At 37.1% G+C, this 22,089-nt stretch overlaps 1 protein-coding gene and 1 non-coding gene across 2 annotated transcripts; both read left to right on the top strand.

Annotated features, from left to right (window-relative positions):
• The first annotated feature begins 2,913 nt into the window (after window positions 1-2,913).
• On the top strand, window positions 2,914-2,985 carry Trnac-gca (transfer RNA cysteine (anticodon GCA)). The gene has a single exon. It is a non-coding gene; the product is annotated as a tRNA-Cys (tRNA).
• Window positions 2,986-3,637: 652 nt separating this feature from the next.
• On the top strand, window positions 3,638-5,084 carry LOC143220969 (protein YIF1B-A-like). Its single transcript, XM_076446517.1, has 4 exons — window positions 3,638-3,668; window positions 3,990-4,075; window positions 4,145-4,480; window positions 4,554-5,084. Exons 1-4 carry the CDS (start codon window positions 3,638-3,640, stop codon window positions 5,082-5,084), a joined length of 984 nt encoding a protein of 327 aa, XP_076302632.1.
• The last annotated feature ends 17,005 nt before the right edge of the window (window positions 5,085-22,089 follow it).

The following is a 22,089-nucleotide window of genomic DNA, read 5'->3' on the forward strand; positions in this document are numbered from 1 at the left end:
CCAGTCAGTTTATAATGTGTGGAGCAGCGTGGAAGAATCGATAGCGGTTTTCAAGTTGCGATCCGTCTCTTCTGAAAATCCTGCAGCCTTCGCGGTCTGGCATGTTCGCGTCGATGATGAATTAGCCTCGTAATTCGACGATTTCGCGGGAAACCCGACCCGTTTAGCGAAAAGGGGAGAAAGAGGCAGAGGAGAGAAAAAAGAAAATGGCCGAGAATTTGTCGTATGCGTGTTACGGTGCATTCGCAACGGCGTGTCGACCGTAAGAACTTGTGACGGAATAATTATCGTCACGAATGGACATTTCGAGCGCCTGGACGGCCGACGAATTGCGACATATTGATCTTGAAATAATGGAACTCGAAGTAAGGAAGTTCCGTCGAGTGGATGGTAAGAAGATAAGAAGACTATGTTGAGGAAAGTGAGTTTTCCGGAACTCTTTTCGTTCCTGTGAAATATCAATGTCTTCGGTACACGTCACGTTCTCACTTCGACGCTTCCACTTGCTCTGCGTGTTCGATTCGAAGATTCGTTCCTCGTCGAGCAGAGTCGAATAGTCACGGGACACGGTGACGCGAAGACGATGAATAATAGTAATCGAGAACCAGGCCATTGAACGAAGGATCGTGCACAGGTAGTAAGAAGCACGACGTGTTTATGGCTAGGTGAGAACGACTTGAAGCTCGACGAAGGATTCTAGACCCGAGTTCTGAGATCCCAACGGCGTTTCCTCTCGAGGACCGATCGGCGAGGTGGTCTCTAACGAAGTGGCGAACGTTTAATGATATCTATGCACACGTACAACGAACCCACGTGCACGTGTTGCCGTAACGCGGCGATGACTGAAAATCGTTATTTCGTTGATTCACCGTGCCGCACGTCGATCGTTATTGCTCCGTTAATAATTCGCGGAGGCCTTCGTTCCTTCGTGATGGCGCGTCGTTAATATTTAATGATAACATCTCTGGTTTCACGTGAGATTACGTGCGCTGCGCAGTAACGACGCGAGAACGCTTGATTTATCGAGTTTATCGATGATCGAATCGATCCTAACGCGATCGACGCTCGACAGACAGCCGTGGAAACGATCACAATGCGCGAATAACCGCGAAAATGGTACTGAAGAGGGCAGAGACGGAATTCTGGAGAAAAGAAGGAATTTCCCAGACTTATCTCTCCATTCGATTATGTTCGTTACCGCTTCGTCGGGTTAACCGTGTATTCGTGCATATTTGGGAAAATTGATGAAAGCGAATAGTAGTTGAGTAGTATTAGCGTGTTTCAAGTAAATCGAATAGCGCCTCTTTAGAGAAGCGTCGTATCGTAAGGGTATTTCATTGATGAATATGTTATCTAGGTTCCGTTTGAGAATTTAAAGTGATTCGTGGTGAGTACGTGCGATACGGTTATGGTTATTTTTAAAGCGTGATGAACGAGATAGTGATATGGAGAGAGCATTAATGAATGAAGCGTGATACGTGAATGCAGGGAAATCTTTAAGTCTCACGTTGATATCGTTATTGTATTTATATTTAACATCACAGATATATTTTTTATCTTGTATAAACTGTATTTGATATATATAGATATTTTTAAAAAATATGATCCATCTCAACCATTATTCTGAATAATTTAGCAGTAATTCTATCGTAACTGGTAGATAAAATAAAATTAAACAATCAAAGTCAAAAGTTTAGGAACAGATATTTAGATTGCATTAACTAGCTTTTCGTATTAATTATCTCATATAAATTCTTACTTTCCATGAATATTATCAACGTAATTTCATAACGTATGCAGTATAATTGTATAAAAAGTACGTAATAAGCGCGTGTTTTATTTTCTTGTAATTAGCATAAATTGCTTGATTGAATTTTAAGTTTTTAATCAAGCAACGATGTAGAAGGTTGTTTAAAGGAATTAAATTTTCGCAAAGTGCACGGAGAAACGTATGTTTATTGCATTATTAAAACAGCGCGTTGATTGAAACGAAAAGAAGGGAGACCATAGTGTTCATTGCAAGCTTCACACGTGCGTTTCATTGTGAGTGGTAATTGGCTGGATCCAACAGAGCGTGTTGGAAAAGCGAGTAGCATGGAAAAGTGTTTTACTTGGAGCTTACTTTCTGAAAATTGCACTGCTAGCTTTTGACTGTTTTCCATCGCGAGGTGCAATCTTGAAATACGTATTTTCCACTGATTGACGTTTCGTCCACGAGGTTCGTACGTTTCGAAGGCTATGAAGCGCACCACACGAGGGTGGGACGCGCACTGACATCCCTTTGATGCCGCGGCTAGTTAATGTAAGGGTTGCTTAGTTACCACCGTCTCAGTAACGTATCAACAGAGGCAGAAATTATTTTTCTATAATTAAAACTACATCTAGCTGCTCATTACGCCTATTATGCATAATACATGTCCGTTTATCTTAGTCTCTCAAATTGATTTACATGCTTATCTTGTATTTTAAAGAGAACAAGAAACGTGAATTAACAGTGAAGTTGTGGAACCTGATTAATTTTTGTATCGTGCATAATGTTCCTTAAAATCAGCGTCTCGTATAGAATAATTGAATGGAGTAAGAGCAGGAAAGTATTGAGAAGCGTAAACACGTGTTTTATAGTTTGTATAAGTTTATTTCAATATAAGTATTGTTACGTCATCTGATGTCATAATTTTTATATTTTAATTTATAGATATATTATTAATAATAAATATTTTGTTAGTGAGAAATTTTATTTCATTAAAATAAGGCGGTAGAAAACGTAAATATTATTTTGAAATATTCGATAAAGTGTTATATGACGTATTATATTTATTGAAGTTATGTAATAAGTAATTTTTAAAGTAAATAAGAAAATATATCTATGAAATATTGGATTGAAATTTCACTTGTCGCAACTACATTACAACAGGGGGTATAGCTCAGTGGTAGAGCATTCGACTGCAGATCGAGAGGTCCCCGGTTCAAACCCGGGTGCCCCCTGAACCTTTATTTTTGCCTATTTGAGAGATATTTTTTTATCTAAACTAATTATTTGTATAATTGAAAAAGTATTTATAATAATGCAATTTTATAAATAAAGATATTTTTTAATATGTAATACTATACATCGCAATAATAATTATGATTTTAGCATATCGGTAGTTATTGATTGCTATGACAATTATTTTTAAAATTATTATTTATTTATATATCTTGTAAACAATAAATTTATTTATTTATTTTAATTATACAAATGTTTTACAGAATATAATATCGTCTTATTTTACCTTTTTTAATATTAAATTAAATTAGTAAATTAATTGGAAAAAATTAAATAAGTATCCTCTATACAAAATTTTATAAAAATAAATGTTGTTGGACATGCGTGTATAAATGAATATTTTAGAAGTTTCATAATAATAAATAGTAATATTAATTACAGTAATTTAAGAACATCTGCTACAGAATGACAGAATCACGATGTATTGGGAGTGGGAGATTCTGCAACGGATGACGGGGTATGGCGACGTGTAGCATGAATTATTTTCGACTTTCTTCGTGAAAATCATCGGATTTTAACCCATACACTACAAAATTTGATTGATATTTGGTGTTTCTTGACAAACGGTGGAAGGAAGTCAATCAGAAGATCATGAATTATAATCATTCGAGTCCACGACGAGGTAAATTTGTTGATTCATTAATCTATGATATTGTTTAATTTTTTGAAGTCGTTATTCTTCATAGCTTAAACATGACATTGTAATGAACTGATTTTCATAAAAAGAACGTTATATTTCATCATATATTATACATTTTTTTGTCATTGTGACAACATATAATGTAATATTATAGAGTATCATATATAGAGGTTATGATTTTTAAGACTGTCTTATTTTATAAACATTCTCTTTAGATTATATGTTGAACATTTTATATGTAAAGGTTAAGTTGTTTATATTATATTATTGTATACAATAACTTATATGTGAAATTTTTTATAGGAAAATCGAAAAGGTTACTTGACCCATCTGCTGGTTTATCTACACCAGCATCAATGCCTCAGGGCCCATACACGTATAATCAGCAAGTAAGATATAAGAAACATGAACAAATTATTGTATAATATAAGGAACTCTCTTTTCTTGTTTTTTATTAGATTCCTATGGACAATGGTGTGCCTCAAGAATATGGTTTTAACGTATCAGGACAACAACCTCCACCGTATGGATTTAATATGTCAGTGCCAGTACAACAATTCCCACCTGGTGAAAATATGGGAAATGAATATTCGGCATCACAATTTGGGTCACAGATATTAGCCCAACCAGTAGTTGCAGATATGGCTTTACAATATGGAAATTCGTTGGTAGGATCTGGAACACAAAGTTTCAAAAAATATGTGCCAGTTACAGCTCTTAAATATTATTTTGCTGTTGACACAGACTATGTTGTTTCAAAGATAGCTTTGTTGTTTTTCCCATTCACACATAAGGTAAATTCTTTTTAATTTAGTAAATGGTAATTTAGTTGTTTAAGTAGATGTAAATAACTAAAGTGTTTAACAGGATTGGTCTGTCAAATATGAACAAGATGCACCACTACAACCACGTTATGAAAAAAATGCTCCTGATATGTATATTCCAACCATGGCATTTTTAACATATATAGTTGTGGCTGCATTAGTTTCGGGAACTCGAGAACAGTTCACTCCAGAGCAATTAAGTATTTTGGCTAGTACTGCTCTAGCGTGCGGTGTCTTAGAATTAGTGGTGCACATTGTAAGTCTTTATGTAATGAATCTTGAAACAAGTCTTTCAACTTTAGATTTATTAGCCTACTGTGGTTATAAATATGTTGGTATTAATGCAGCTTTATTGGTTTCCTTACTATTTCAAAAATTGGGTTATTACATAGTTTGGCTATATTTCAGTGCATCTCTAGCATTCTTCCTTATACGGTCATTAAAATTAAGGGTCATTCCACAAAATCATAGTTCGTATACAGCTTCTGGTAATAAAAGAAGACTATATTTTATATTATTTGTAGCAGGTATACAACCTGTACTAATGTGGTGGTTATCGTATCATTTTCTTTAATCAACAATTACATTTAAAATATTAAAGATATGTTTTACGAAAAATGAAAAGTGTATATTTATTTGATTATTCGCATCGTACGTGCAGTTTTATAATAAAAACTTCTTCGCAAACCTATTTATCATTTATTAAATAAACCTATTGTCTCTCGCAAATTTTTTTTTTACTTGGATAGGTTATGCGTCAAAAGCAAATCTATTTGTTGAGATATAATGTAATAGCGGTAAATTGTACCGAAGCATTTTAAAAATTTTGAAAAATCTCGGACGATATTACATTCATTGATTGAAGCGGTCACAAAATGTTCAAATTATATACGAAATATTACCGACTGTACGATTGCTTCGCGAGTTCCATAGTGGGTATATAATTCGTGCTTGTTTACTTCGGTTGCTCTCCGAAAGGTGTCTTCGGACTTTTCCGTAATTCTTCGTCAGCTCACGAAACCATGGTTCGTATGGCGCCACGAGCGGTCTTAGTCAGTCAGTCAACCGCGAGCCGCGGTGAACCGAAGGTGTGGTGAGTGTTTCTGTGGGCCGACGGGCCAAAAATGGCGGAGCGTACGAAGACGACAGCCCCGGCCACCCGGCCCGTTCCCATGAAGCTGTTTGCCACTTGGGAAGTGGATTGTACTGCACCGAATTGTATACCCAGGTAATCAATAATCAATGCTAGATTCTCGCACAGCTTCCGTGTTTCACGCGAAATCCGTGTTGTTACTCCGTGTCACTGTGGACGCCAGACACTCGACGGACATTCACACGCCCTTTTTTCCACAATCACTCGCATTTTTCTGTTCGCACCCTTGCCTCAAGGGCACCAGTCTTCGCGTACTGTTTTGACCTTGTATCGGATTAACGTGTTTCTCTTATAACATAAGCGTCGTAGGTTATTCGGGATGCGTGTCAGGTTGGGACTGCGTGGCGCGCTCTGCCTATTATAGGATGCTAGCTGTCAATCGGATGTGACAGATCACCGAACGTGCATCATAATCTTAATCTCGATGTTCACTGTGGTTTCATCTCACCGGTACGCGATCGATATTATTCCAGTTCAGTCGATTTTCATTTTTTTCTCCATTTGTTTATGTTTAACGGTTTCATTCGGCGAGTAAATAAAGGTGATTCGACAGAGGGATAAAAGGAAAGTGAAAAGTTTTGTCTGGGTCCACCGACATGATACCACAGTAGGATCGTTGCGACGTAGTAGAGGTCGATGGTTAGGCGCGAACGAACAAACGACGAGTCAAACAAACATCGTGTGTCGATTATGCGTGCATGTTCGTTAGGTTAGAATACGTTTCGCCGAAGTTCTTGGTTTCGTGGAATGGGGTATCGTGTCCGAATGTCATGGTTGTCCGTTTTCACGGGCGCGTAAATTCCATCTTATCCCGCCTTTCGTGATATAATATCGCTTTGGATCACTTTCTTTCTTCATTACGCGTTTCTTTGCACTGATAAATATTCGAAAGTAAACAGAAGCTTTCTTTAACGCGCGTAATCGTCGTATAGTAATCAAATTATTTTTATACGCTTTTTTTGTTAGTATTTCACGCTTCTTTTTCTACATATCAATATAAACAGCGATTATTGTAATGATCGATCGTTTATTATTAAGATAAACGTTGGATTTTTATTATTAAATTCCAGTCGAATCGAATCGATGTAAAATTCAATATCGGCAATCGTATTACAATCTACGCAGTTTAGCGGGAGTCTAGTTTCTTTTTTCACGGTTCCCCTATTGTTTTGGGCGAGTTCATTTTCATCAGATTTGACGTTGCAAAACCGATAGACTTGATTGGTGGCAAGTTACACAATCCTGATTCGCTCTACAGCGGCGTTCGAAAAGTACAATTTAAACGAATTACTTTCAAAATTTAATTTTCGTCCGGGTCTGTGCAACTATTTGTTCCAGCCGGCGTTGAGGTTTTAATTAAAGGGCATCTCGATAGGGAAATTTTATTCGAAAAATCGTGGGCCCGCCACCCCGTTACCAGGTACGTTCAATTTCCACGAAATTTACACTCTTGTTCGGTCGAATTCTATCGCGGCGAAGGAAATGTTGGCGTTTATTTGAAAAGTACGTTTCAATTATGTTAATGGAAGGAGCGTTTAATTTCGTACTAATTCGCGCGCAAAGTTCTTAGCAATGGCCGCTCGGATTAAAGGAACTTGGCGTTAAGTTTGTTCTCCGATTCGTAAGTTTTATTTAGAAATTCTGTAATAGCGGAGCTGTATATTTTCCACTAAATAACATATCATTAGAATATTATTATTAGAATTAAGTAATATCGTCAATGTATTATTGTTATTAATATGAAATTTAATTACGTAAGGGATGTATTTTACGAATATATTTTATATGTATTCTTTCGTCTCGGATTCTTCTCGAAAGGTGGCAATATATCTCGAAGACGGTTCGTTTTACCCGATATTTTGGACATTGCCGGTGATCGATCGACGATACCCAATAACTTCGTAATTTAACTACGAGACATCCGGCTGTTCCGGATCTTATTGCCAGCCCTTTGCGATAAAGGTGTTCCAATTGCGTATCAATTGCTTTTATCGTGCCAGTAATACAATTCGCCAAGACGTAATTTATATGTGCGTATTTGCGTGGGTTTTTCTCTTACAATCGACGTTAAGGCGGATCCACACGTCGATAAGTGATATTGTTTCCCAATAGGGAATCTTCATGTCGTTATTTCTTTTTCTCTTCTGTCTCCTTTCTTTTTCTTTTTTTAGTAAACGAAATAAAATGTGTGCGATAATGAATTTTTATTATCAAATATTTTTTTTTTTTTAATAATATTAGCAATTTCGAACTATTTGTTTCTGTAGTTATTGGAAGTGTGAAGACACTTTTGGTATAATTAATAATAATTTTTAGTGACATAGAAAAGTATGTAAAAGTATGTAAATTATTGATATGTATATCTATCCTCGTCGTGCTAATTTAATTAGTGTTATCCTTGTGTATACTATGTTTAAGTGTATATTACAGGTGAGTAGTTCCAGTGTTAACATCTCGAAAATAAATTTCGGTTGTAAGTGAGAAGTCTGAGTGGAAAAATTATATCAGAGCTTAAATTTATCTCGCTCTTCGAATATCTCATATCTCTTTTGTTATAAATGATTATTTTATTCATTTTAAAATAGCAGAAATTTAATTGCCGCTGTATTCAAAATGAAAAAGTTGTTTGGAAAACATTCGATTTATGGTTATTTCCTTTCTGTTTATCATTCCTGTTTTTATCGGAAATTTTATTATTGTTTGATCCTCTGTTGTTATTCAAAATGTCGACAGACCCGTAGATAATCCATGCTTGCTTTTCAATGTCACTCGTAATTCTCGCCAAGTCCTTTTCGATTCTCTCTTAGTTTATTTTTCTAACACGAAGCACAGCAACCGTGTGCCTCAAGGTTTTCGCCAGAGATGTTTGTAGTGCACTAAAATTTGTCTAATTTCATTTCATTACGACTTGTTTGATTCTTCGAGAAGGCTTGTGATACTTTTGTTTGATTTAGTAGAAGCTCTTAGATATCTTTGTTTGTGGAAACAGTAATATATTTCGGATTGTTATTTTCTAGACTGAAGAATCTTTCTTCGTTTTGTTTAAGTTTGTTCAACGAATTATGTCCTTGTCGCGTTTCTCGTTATATGTCGTATTTTTTGAAAAAGACGTCGAGAAAGGTTCCCCGGATATATGAGTCGTTTAAAAATTAAAACGACGAACTCGACATTTTTTAATTTCTTTTTAACTTTGGCGCCATAGTACTCGATCGATGTTGAATTCTTCGTGTCTAAAATTGATTTGAACTTTTAAATAAACGTTCGTACGAGGAGATAGCATTAATTATTGGAATTCAATTAATATTATTATTTTCATTTTACTTGGTAATTACTGATAATCGATGAAAACTTTTAACGGAATAGATGGTTCGTTTGCAATTTGCATAAAGGATAGATCTAGTTTTTGCAGTAAGAAAAATTGTACCTGGTATACTTCGGGAACCATTTTCATACGAGATATTCACACGTAACGTAACGTGAAAAGGATCAAGATTATAATTATAACTAATTAATTCGCTCGACCAGTATATCCAGTACTCATTTAGCTGGACGATGAACGTAAGAAATTGCGAAGATATCGATTAGCTCATTCGAGTAGGCGATTCTGCAATTACCCTCAACAACGTATTTTAATCCGTAAAGAACGCGACACATAGTTTACGTTTTTCCTGCAAACAAACTCGTATTATGAGCCAAAGAAAGAACACAAACAAAATACCAACATTCTTTTGAAACGGTAGAAATGGCTGAGATTACAAAGCAATACGATGAACACGATTGCGGAACTGATACTTTCCACGTGATCAGTCAAAAAATAAAAATATAAAACAGAAAATTCAGAGAAATTAGTTTTTGTCAGAATTTTAAAAAATTCCAATTTATTGGCTAATTAGATTGCGAAAGATTAGTATATTTAATAATAGAAAAGAAAGATTAGAAACAGGAAACGTATTCAACTTAATCAAATATTAATAAAAAGAATTAAAAATATTAGAAGACATTCGGAATTTTAAAAGGAAATACGTCAAAAAATAGAAATACGCAAAACGTGAATTTGTTTAAATCATAATCCGAAAATAAAGACATACCTTATCAAACACTCATATTTCGAAATTATTTCAAATATATTTAAAAATTCCAAATACTATACCACGGTATACCACTTTTATCGTATTTGTTCGCAAAAAGTTCACACCTCTGCAAATCACTCAGGGTCACATATGCGTCGCCAGAGTCACAAATTTTCCCAATTCACAACTTCGAATCACTTTCAATATCTTCCAAGATCCCAAATAACCGCATCGTACACGTCCGTCATATTTATCTTCAAAGTGCTAATTAATTCCTCTGCAAATCACGGAAACTCACGGGCTACATCCTGCAGCTTACATCCATCACTAAAACATCATCTTCATCCAAACCTCCATGACTCGAAATCACTCGCAATAGTTTCCAAGGTCCCAAATAACATCGTGTCCCGTCTGTCGCAGACGTTTTCAAAGTATTAATTAATTCCACTGCAAATCACTGGAACTCACGGATTACATCTTCTCGTCTGCATCTATCACGCGAAGATCCCTTGGTCGAAACACCCTAAATCACTTGCGATAGCTTGGAAGATGTCGAATAATCGTCGCACGTCTGTCACAGTGGTCCTCGCAGTGTTAATTAATTCCTGTGCAAATCACTGGAACACACGGACCGCGATTAGTCAGCAACTCGAACGAATATCCAATAGGAAGTTTCGCGTAGGTTTCGCAAGGTGCACCCAATGGTACACTGGTAACGAGGCTGGTCCACCTGTTGGTCCCGGACAGATGCGGGTGTTAGTCGTTTAAACGAGGTAAATGAAAGGACGAAACGCGCGTTCGGCCGGAAATCGCCTCGTAAATCGGTGCAATCTCGTCGAATGCCAGTCGGGTAAGGCTCTGATGGTATTTCCGTGGAATACTCGCGAAATCGCGCGTTTGACGTCGCGTAGAAATGGCCAGGGGATCGGGCGATGGTAACGCGAAAGCCTGAGCTCGATCCGGACGAGAGATCGATCTCGCGTCGTTCTTTTTACCCTGAATTATTCACGGATTCCAGCTTTCACGCGGGTACTCGCGGCACTCGAACGGCGTTCGAAAAATATTTACAATTCTAATGGAAATCTTAAAAGGCTCACCGTGGCGTGGAACACGCCGTCTCCTGTGTGGTACACCGGCGTTATTAGGATCGGTCGTTCCGTCTGAATTCTAATTAGTCGTACGTAGTTGGTAATCTAGCGGCAAGTGTGCTCCCCGTGATGGCTGGGTAATTGCATTTTCTTGCGTATGGTCAAGAAATTATTCACGGAAAGTGTTCCCCGTGAAAGTGTTGCGTCCGCGCGAGTCTCTGATCCCCCGGCTCCGTGCACGTCCGTGTAAATCGCCGCATTTCTTTCCGCCTTTTTTTCTTTCCCGGTTTTCACACCTGCGTATTATATTTCTGTCGCGAATTTCCAGTATGCAGAGAGTTATCGAAAGTGATTGATCGGAGCTGCTAGCTATCGTCGCAGAAATGCGACTTTTTTCGCGATATTTTTCTTTGGTGTGGAACTAGGGAAATTTCGTGTCTTCTCTTTTTTCATTTAAGAAAGTTCCAATTTTCTTTGTTTCTTAAGTTTAAGTTTCCTTTGCTCTTAAGGACTCTTAACCCTTTCGCTACGGTGAACTTTTCCAAACAATATGATTATGAATTTATGATATATAGCTTAAGTTCAGAGATATATTATATAAAAAAAAGTTAAAATATTTTTTCATATGATTTCCCAATCCTATTTGTCTTTTCTGATATAGAAAACATATTTCCGATAAAATACAGAAAATCAAATAGTTTTTTTTTAACTTTTTTATAAAGATTTCTTATCCTTTTAACCCTTTGACTACTGTGGGCGTCTATAAGCGCTCAGAAATTTTGCGTTTGTGATACTGAGAACGCCTATAGGCGCTCACAGTAGTCAAAGGGTTAAAGATATTTGGACACTTTTTCTTTTGGGTGGAATTGGAAAAGTTTCGATTCTTCCTTGATTTTAAGACTTGAGTATTTTATTTGTGTCACCTAGTTTAGATATCGATATTATTTAGGGTAGAACTAGGAAAGCTCTAGTTTTCTTTTTCCTAGGTTTTTACGTTTAAGTTGTTTTATTTGTACCAGGAACTTTGGATACTTTGAACGTGTTTGAAAATAATAGATGAGAAAGAGCGACTCTTTTTAATCATAAAAATGGAGCATTAGAAAATGGAATTAGGAAAGTTTCTGACATTTAAGATTGTTATAAATTATTCCGCGTTCGAGAAATTCGGTCCTAAAAGTACACGTAGTTAATTAGTTTATTACGAAGTTTAAAACACGAACTTTCAACGTCAACTTTTTGCAGAGGTATGTCGCATAGATCCTGTCGTACGATTATATTCATTAATAACCTCCATTCGCGTAGAAAGAGTTACCACTTTTATCGAATATACCTAATCGAAAATGATTTCGTTACGTATCACGCGAATTTTTATACTTCAACGAGTTGATACATAATTAATACTTTTAATTTCACAGCACTTTCAAGCATCGTTATAAACGATCCAACGATTCTAACTCATAGGATAGATATTTCAGGCAAAATTCATTGCTAGTTAATCGTCATTTATCGCCATCTCAAAATCTCCCATAATCTCTCGAAATTCTAGCACGAACATGAATCTAAACTAGCAATATAACTTCAGTTCATGTGACCTAATCGTGTCTTTAGATTGATCTAGCTATTCTCTCTCCAACTTTCTTAACAGTAGAAAGACCTATAATGTACCTAGCAACAGTATTCGCAAACAGAAATAATCACAGTGACACGATGGACATAAAAACATACATATTTTCGAGAAAGTTAAAATCATACTTTCCAATTCTTCCATTTCTACACTAACAACAGAATACATGAACGAATCTCCAGCCGAGTTAGCCAAACATCCACGGAATCCTAATCACTCCACTATTCACTAAATGTTCACTAACACAATAGACCCAAGAGACAGTCTACCCTTAGCTACGTCTACACCAGTGTTTCTCAACCTTCTAAACATCAGCATCCTCTATAACTCCCCAATTTTCATCATATCTCCCTAAAAAATTCGAATACACGCAGACATTTACATTACAATCTTTATTTACGTACATAAATCAATTTATGAACAGTCACCATAAGTATCCCATAGATTAGGAGCCGCAAAAATTCGATGTCGGACCCTCTGGTGACACGGTTCCTGCTGAGAGACCTAATCCGAACCTGACCCAAGCCATTCGTTCATTTAAATGACAAAGCTGGTGGCGATTTCTCCCGTGAACCTCTGGTCTCTCACGAGACTAATCGCCGATTCGGATCACGAGTACCATCGCATCGAATCCATTCGAGCTACGTTCGCGAACGGGTATCCTAATCGCTAGCAGACACACGCGATGCGTCAGTTCACTGTTCCCAATCTCATCGGCGACGTTCGTCGGGATGTTTTCGGCGGAACAGCTTTTCGATTCGATTCCAGGCGACCCAATCGATATCATCGTCATCGTTGCGCCGAACGAGCAGACTCGTTCCGCGTTTCCTCCATTGTCTCCACCTCGCAGGCGGAAGTCGACGTCAATACTCGCGACGTGAGGGTCCCTTCCCAGTGTGGATGAAGGATTTTCGCTCGTCGAAAGAAAGAATACGAATGTGCATTCGTATTCGAACGGACACACTCGATGATTTCGATCTTTCTGCTTGTTAATTGCCAATGACGTGTTGATTCGTCATGCAGTTTACCGAGCTTTCGAATGCACAGATTCTGTTTACGCTTTGTTGTGTTCGTACTGCCTGTTCGAGTTGAAATCAATAACTTTTGGTACTCTGGCGATGTAGGAAAGTTGAAATAATAAGTTAGGAGTCGAATACTTTCAGTGGAATACGTTGTGCGTATCATTAATTGAATTGACAAGGATGAATACGTATTCCATGCGTGTTTCGATGTAATTGAGTTACACCAGGTACTTTGTTTATGCATATGCAGGGATGAATATATTCTTAAGTGTAGTTAGGGTTCTATGTAAACAGAACGTGAAGAGAGGATAGTAAATACAGGCAGAGTCTAGAGAGCTTTTAGAAGTAACATTCGTGTAGAGTGGCTGGAAAACGTGAGTATTTAATAATCGGAAATTTATCAAATTCCCTATTCTTAATTATTCTATTATTAATGTACATAGTCTTCGACTATTCCCGACTTGAGAAAATTTCTTCGTAAAATTTTAAATGCGAGTAAGATGCTTAATAAAACAATTAATAAAATATAAAATCTAGCAACGGGATAATTAAGGATTCGTTTAACATCTCAGAAATTAAACGATTTCAAAATTATTAATAATTGTATATAAACGAGATCTTCAAAAATGATGTGATTTATTTCACAATTTTATTACAGCAAAAATACAATCGTGAATGTTAAACAATAATAATGAAGTTATACTTCGATCTTCATCGTCACGTATTTTGATTAACTTCCAGAAAATCCTTGTCGTTGTGTCAGTGGAATTTCGTTCGAATTTGCCATGTTTATTTCTGCAGTATCTCGATGGTATGACATCGTTGCTAATTTTTGAAGTACACGTGCTCATGTACGCAATATATACATTCGTGCATGCATTCATCTCGAGGGAAGTATATTTACGTATAGCTTGGCGCCGTGTTGCGTATAAATATCGTTGTCGTATAAATTGTTCTTAAGTATATAAATGAGTCTGTACGATCGCGAGAGAGTAGGTATAATTTATTTCCTTCACACTCGATTTCCGATCAAATTTTCTATCATTCCGCTTGAACCGCACGAAAATTATTTCTCGTTTTAACGAAACGCGTGTGATTGTCAGCGACGCTATGATTTCCTGTGGAGTAATTCGTGAAATAATTGATGGACGCGTGCAGTTATAACGTCGTTCCGTCATCGATATTTAAAATACGCGTTTGCCCGATTTCGATGACGGGCGGTAATAATTATTTCGCTGATTCGCGCGTGATTATGACAGCGTGACACTTGTGATCGAGGTGTTGCTGGAATCATGCGAAATAAAAAGAAAGGTGCTTGAAAATTAATAGAACTATTATTTCAAGTATTTCGTTAAATTTTACCTGAAATTATTACAAATTGTAACCCTCTTTCGCAATAATCGAATAATTTGCAACACTCGACCCTTTCGTATATATTTTGTTACATTTTTCATTTTTATACTTAATATATTTTTAGTACATTTTTAATAGAGTTAAAGGTCACGTTAAAATAATTTTTCCTCGTTTATCGAAAAAAAAAAAAAATAAATAAATAAAATATTGCAGCAGGAATATTTAAAAATAAACGGTAGTTGGAAATTTTCTGTCGAAAATAATTGCGACAGAAAATAACCACAGTGATCAATCAGACAACATTTTGTAGTCCTCTTGGGGTCGCAATCAGGAGGTTGGAAATTCGAGGTTTATACGATGCAGTCGATGAAGTGTATCACTTAAGGCACGTACCGAGTGAGATACAATCGCTGAAAGCACTGCATCCCGAAAATCGACCGACTGTCGTCGAGGTGTATCTCGGTGACTAGGTAATGGCGCAAACTGATTGCAGGTTATCTTCATTTAATTATGTATACAAAACGTCCTAGAGTCCTCTGTGTAAACCCGGCCAGTGTGTTAGTTTAGGTAAAAGTAAGCGTGAAATGTCGCGTTACGAAAAGTCCGTGAATGCATTATCAGAAATTAATTATAGAAAATTTAATAAAACACAACGTTACGTTAAATATATAAAAACTAATTACAAAAGATTATACACAGCTATAAATAATTTTGTATTAAAATTAAATATCATTCCTGGATTAGTTTCATAAAGAAAAATCTAGTTAAAATTAATCAGTGTATTATTTCAAGTTGGAATAATTAATTATTATTTAGTCAAAATTAATTAAATGCAGAAATCGCGCGCGAAATTGGTCGAAATTTGCGAGACAATTAAGTGCAAAATAAATTTAATAGTACACGTCGATACGAGAGTGGTAGCAATGAACTTTCGGCACACTTCGAAATATAAACATAGTTGCACCGTTTATTTTAAATTTCATATTTTTATTACATCCTTTTAATAAACTACGCGTAAACTTTTTGTTACACAACGTTTCAGTTACAAAACCCAGTGACAAAGTTCGCATTGAAGCTGTAGGTCATCTACTAATTGCTTGCATAACATCAAACAAACTGAATCGGTACAGTCGTGAAACTTCGCAAACCAATAGTCGACGTGAATTGACCGATTTTGAAAAGCCGTAGATTCGTATCGATACTAGTCGACCCTATAATTAACTGACCAACAGAACACCCACAGTGTTTTCAGCAATTGTTTCTGTATAAGTTTCTAGATGCATAATCTGTATAAGTTCTCTCATATATTCCGAATTATTTCCTCTAACACGAGCATAAACGCTAAACTGCGAAGGCTAGCCAACACTCGTCATAAATCGACAAATTTCGAAGTTTAGTCAGCTGACTGACAGGATATCTAAAGCTATACCCACTGTTTTCATCACATGCCTCTCAATTCGTACTCTTGGTCTATTACACTTCAAGAATTACACCGTTCGTTTTGACACAAGCACGAACAAGAAACGCGAAGAGGCTAGCCAAGAATGGGTACAAATGGACGAATTCCAAAAGACTAGTCAGCTGACTGACAAGACACCTAGACCTTCACCTAGTCTTTTCGTTGTCTGTTTTCCAATTAGAACTCGAAACTAATAAGTAATAATTGATAATCTCTAACTAACACATCGAATAATTAATATACAACTCGGGACCTAGTTTTCAGATTTAATAAATAATAACTAATCAGTAATAATTATCAAATAACATTTGATAACCCATGACAGATCACAGAGCTCGGAACTGAGAATTCGGAATTCGGAACAAGTTTCTAAGTCCATAATCCATGCAAATCCTCTCGCACGTCACGAATTACACGTCACTGTCCGCTATGACATAATCGACCAATTTCTAAGAGTCGAATCATCACACTTACCTCTATAATCACCCAACAGGTCACCCAAATCGTTCCCAGCTTTTCGATTCGTGCCACCCTTCATAATCCACAATCCTTTTAACTCGCATCACCGAGTACGTCATCCGAAAGCGTGGCGATAAAAAGGATTATATCACACGCGACGAATTACGCCACTGGTTCCGAAATAATTACACAAAGCACACGCAGAAGCATTCGCATGCCCCGGTTATCGATAAGGACAAATAGCCCGGCCGTGATATTTCTCGAAACGTGGCCGCTGATAGCAACGTTTATGGCCGGTATTTCATAAAAAGACTATCAGCCTGTCGCGCGTTTACGATCGTTCCCTCGAGATTTACCGTTTCGAGTCCGTCAGATAAGCACCACGCTGGTGGAAGTTGAAACAGTTTCTATCTGGTGGCCTGGCAAACGATCAAACGGAGGCTAATACGTCAGGTCGCGAACGGCTTTCGAATTTGCATTAAAACGCAGGCCAAACTCGTCGTACGAGATAAACACTAATAATAAACCAAGCTGAAGTGTAACACGTCCACAGCCAACATGGAACCCGCCTGTTTTTGGCTTACGCGATCCTCTCGCTCGCGGCGGATTCGTTAGAACCAATAATCGAATCGAATTGGCCGTCGCTCAAAACGCGCATCAACTATAATACATTATCTATACTTGGATTTTTCAGCGATGGTAATTTCATCGCAGAGGATTCGAATGAACTGCTTCAGGGAGAAGAATAGGATTGGCTATAGTCCTTGAATACGATGAGGGATCGCGTGTGAGCGACTTAGGGGTGGGCTTGAACCTAATCTCTCAGTCTGATGCTTCCTAGGGCTTCGAAACTCTGGGAATTTTCGAAATTCCGTTTTCTATCAGGAATATTTCGCTTTAGCAACTTTTCTACGAATAGAATTATGATGATATAGGTATAACTATACTCTCTTTTTATTCAACGTATTATCTTTTTCCATCGATTTCGTTTCTCAGTATCGGGTGTTTGCGCAAACTTCGGAGAATACCGTTGATGGTGACGCGATGAGATATTCTTCCACTTTTTTACCGAGGAAAAAGAAGGAAAATTCGAAAATTTGGAGAAACTTTCGGGAACTTGGTATTACGAAAAGCGAGAATCGATAATATTCGAAAAAACAAGAGAAATCTGCAAAGTCTTTAAACCTGAAAATTGAAGAGTTGGAATCGAACAACGTGGTCAACGAAATCCAGGAAATCGTAAAAAAAAAGAAAGAATGGATAAAATCGGGAAACACGGTGTTCCTAATAGCACCACTCTAATTTTCCACGTATCTGTCAACCAGAGAAGACCACAAGCGTGCAAGACGTTGTGATTTTGTTTCTCAGTATCGGGTGTTTGCGCAAACTTCGGAGAATATCGCTGATGGTGACGCGATGAGATATTCTTCCACTTTCTTACCGTGGAGAAAGAAGAAAAATTCGAAAATTTTGGAGAAACTTTCAGGAACTTGGAATTACGAAAAGCGAGATTCGAAACTTTCCAAGTTTCGAGGATTCGACGTTTCAAGAAGTCCGTAAAATCCGTAGCCTGATTTCGTCTTAAATCCCTGGCTAGATTGCTCGAGATACGAGTGTAAAACTTCGCGATGTAGTTAACTCTTCCCTCGCAACGATATTAGTTACCAATATGGGTATGTACCGGGCAGTTGAACCCAGAGACTGCGTTATTAACCTATCTCAAACTAACGTACAACGAACCGATGCAGTGGACCTGACACGGTGTCAAGCAAATACGTATCAAAGTAACGAGATTCCAATTGAACGAAGCGAACGGTTATCGATCACCGTGACATTTCGACAAATGACCATCGTCATCTCTACCATGAAACGAGTGTCTGACTTTGAATAGCTATAGTCACCCCTAGCACACAGCCACTGCCCACGTTAGGTGTAGTTACATCAGCTAAAGTAACAACGAAAGGGTTGAACTTGGAAGTATCGTTGGATTCCTAGTAACACGCGTATAAAATAATACCTAGAAAAGGTACACATGGGAACATAAGTACACACAGACACGTGCTTGCGAGTTGACACAACGTTGTAGGCGGATAGCCTAGTTCTCTGCTAGGTTACTCGCAAGATCCTGTCGAGTCCCCGGGTTTATAGCACGTCTGATAGTAGTTTCGAATGATAAATAGGATCGTTGAATAAAAATACAATGGTACCGTGACAGGATTGGTACATGCCCTGTTGCAGCGATAAGCGAGTATACGACTATGTAGCTACCAGGTTACCCGACGTTATAGAGCCTTAACACCCACGGGTCCATAAATATATAAGGAGAGAGAAGGAGAGTGCCTTACTCGAGAAAGACCTCGTATTGACTGTCATTCATAGTACCTACTCCAACACTGTCCTCTTGATACCGATCTCCTGTTCCTTCTTACGTACCAGTTGCTCTAGGGTCACCCCTAATTGGCTCTATCTTGCTACCTGACGCCGTTCTGTTACGGAAAATGGGTAACTAGATACCATTTTTCATTTCTTTTTTTATTAATTGTATATTAATAATTTTTTGTTATTTACTTATAAATCTATGATAATTCTAATTTGATGTCAAAGTCTTGTTAGTGTAAAGAAATTAATTATAGATTAGTGGAAGTGTATATTTTTTCATCAATTTCGAAAATTTTTAAAAGGTATAGCATCGCGTGTGAATTTTAAAGATTTATCGAGATATGTACTATACTTTATCGTATGGTGTTTTACGTAGGGGTTGCCATTGATTTTTTAATCCGCTGCTACGAGGGCAGTTTTCGTCGGATGAGTATGGTTATGTATGATAATTTAAGAATGTTAGCTGTAGGTTATGCACGGTGGTAGGGAATCTAGGGACAAGATGTATTTATGTAGGTTGGCCATAATCGAATGGGAGGTTTTGGAACACGGGGTTGGTATCAGGGGGATTTGTAGAGAGTATTATGAGAACGAGCACGTGTAAGATGAGAGAGCAAGTTTACTCTAAAATTATGGGGTAGTTTCATCCGGTATTTATGCTTTTTGTTCAAATATATTCAGGCTTTGATAGAAGGGAATACATAATGTTTGAAAAAACGAAAAAATCTGCAAAGTCTCTAAACCTGAAAATCGAAAAGATGGAATCGATGAACGTGGTCAACGAAATCTAGAAAATCGTAAAAAAAAAAAAAATGGATAAAATCGGGAAACACGGTGTTCCTAATAGCACCACTCTAATTTTCCGCGTATCTGTCAACGAGAGAAGACCACACGCGTGCACAACGTTGTGATTTTGTTTCTCAGTATCGGGTGTTTGCGCAAACTTCGGAGAATACTGTTGATGGTGACGCGATGGGATATTCTTCCACTTTTTTACCGAAGAAAAAGAAGGAAAATTCGAAAATTTTTGAGAAACTTTCGGGAACTTGGAATTACGAAAAGCGAGAATCGATAATGTTCGAAAAAACAAGAGAAATCTGCAAAGTCTCTAAATCTGAAAATCGAAAAGATGGAATCGAACAACGTGGTCAACGAAATCCAGGAAATCGTAAAAAAAAAATCGTGGAAATGGATAAAAATGGGGAAACACGGTGTTTCTAATAGCACCACTCTAATTTTCCGCGTATCTGTCAACGAGAGAAGACCACACGCGTGCACGACGTTGTTGCGAGCCTAATTTTTCGAAACGCGGTCTAGGACATCAATTTTCGGCCGAATGACACACGGTGTATTACGTCAAAAAAGTGGTGGTTATTTATAGAGAACGGGAACGAAGAATACCGACCGATTGTTCGAAGCTAAATAAACGACGAGACGAATAGGATGATAGGGCTGCGCGTTTTTCAGCCCAGGGATGAAACGTAGGGGATGAGTAGAGGAGGGTGCAGAGGGATGGACGATCAGGGTCGTTCGGAGATAATTTTATAGGATTATTTCTGTAAACTTCAAACGAAGTTGGGTACAGTGAAGCGATGGATATCAAGGATAGACAATTTATTCATTTTTTTATTTTCTCTTTGTTCCCGATGCATCGTACGTAAACAGCGATAGATTCTTCTAATTCGTGTTCGGGATTTATCCTGTCGACGTTATCTGTTTCACAGTCCAGTTAATTCTCCCGATCGCCGGTGTAGTAGAGAGATGAATATCGAGCTTTTGCTACATGCACGTAAACGATGGTCAATTTTTCAAATTCGAATTCAAATTCCCTGCTTGAAAGCTGTCTCTTCGATTTTATCCCTTTACCGATCGAATTTATTTGATATGTTTAACGAACGAAAAATTTTATTTTTATTTTCGAAAAATTGCAAACCAAGTTACGATATTACAAAGGGATGAATATCGAGGTTAATATCATTGTTGTTACATCGTATATAAATTGTGATTAATTCTTCCAATTCGAATCGGGGGTTGGAATTTGTTTGATTAATTATATTTATTTGCCTGATATAACGTTACAAAATTATTTTTCAAAAATTGCAAACGGAACTGCGATGTAACAAAGGGATAAATATCTATATTAATCAATTTTCTCTTGCATTAAATAAATAAACAGTGACAAATTATTCCAATGTGAATTTATTTTTGTAATTTTCTTTCTTTACTATTATCTTACACAATTATGATATAAAGAAAAGGTAGATATTCAAGGCAATATATTTTTTTCTACATTTCATATGTAAATAATAAGTTCTACTAATTTCAATTGAGGGTTGAATTTTACGTATTTGTCACTTTTCGTATATTTTACTTCATTTCCGAAGATTTATAGATTAATCTACGATGCAACAAAGGGACGAATATCTGTGGTCTTATTTTGTCAACTTCGTTCAGCAATGAAATCGATCTTTGGATTTTATCAGGGACTATAATGCCTGGAGATGAAAGACCTAAGGAAATTATATGGCCACTGTGGATTTTAAGGAAATTGCTTTCATTAAGAGGATTTAAAGCTCAAGTTCGTGTCCGGCGATAAAACTGTCTTTCACTGCGCAGCGATCGTTTATGACTAATTAATTTCAACTCGGAATTTCCACCCCCGTACAACAGTTCCTCGGAGCCCTTCGGTTATCATAACGTAATGCTGCTCGGTTTTTGCGCGTTGAAAAAAACAGAATTTACAGGGAATAAGCAGAATTAACGGTGTAACGAGAATGTTAGCGCGCGTGTTTTCTTTTAATTAAAAAGGGTTAATTGCGCGATACGTCGCACGAAATGGAAGACAAAGCTGGTGAAATTGAAAATAAACAGCCGGATACGCAACGTGTGGTGAAAATAAAGCCACGGGGATAAGAGTATAAAATGTTTTGTACATTTTAATCGTAATTTATACGAGAACTCAACATTTCGAG

The sequence above is a fragment of the Lasioglossum baleicum genome, unplaced genomic scaffold (assembly GCF_051020765.1).
Source record: "Lasioglossum baleicum unplaced genomic scaffold, iyLasBale1 scaffold1775, whole genome shotgun sequence".
In the NCBI taxonomy this organism is placed as follows: Eukaryota; Metazoa; Arthropoda; class Insecta; order Hymenoptera; family Halictidae; genus Lasioglossum; species Lasioglossum baleicum.

Coding starts and splice junctions, on each gene's coding strand:
- LOC143220969 (XM_076446517.1), top strand. CDS start 3,638: ATGAATTATAATCATTCGAGTCCACGACGAG. Junction 3,669..3,989: donor TCATTCGAGTCCACGACGAG/GTAAATTTGTTG, acceptor AATTTTTTATAG/GAAAATCGAAAAGGTTACTT. Junction 4,076..4,144: donor CATACACGTATAATCAGCAA/GTAAGATATAAG, acceptor GTTTTTTATTAG/ATTCCTATGGACAATGGTGT.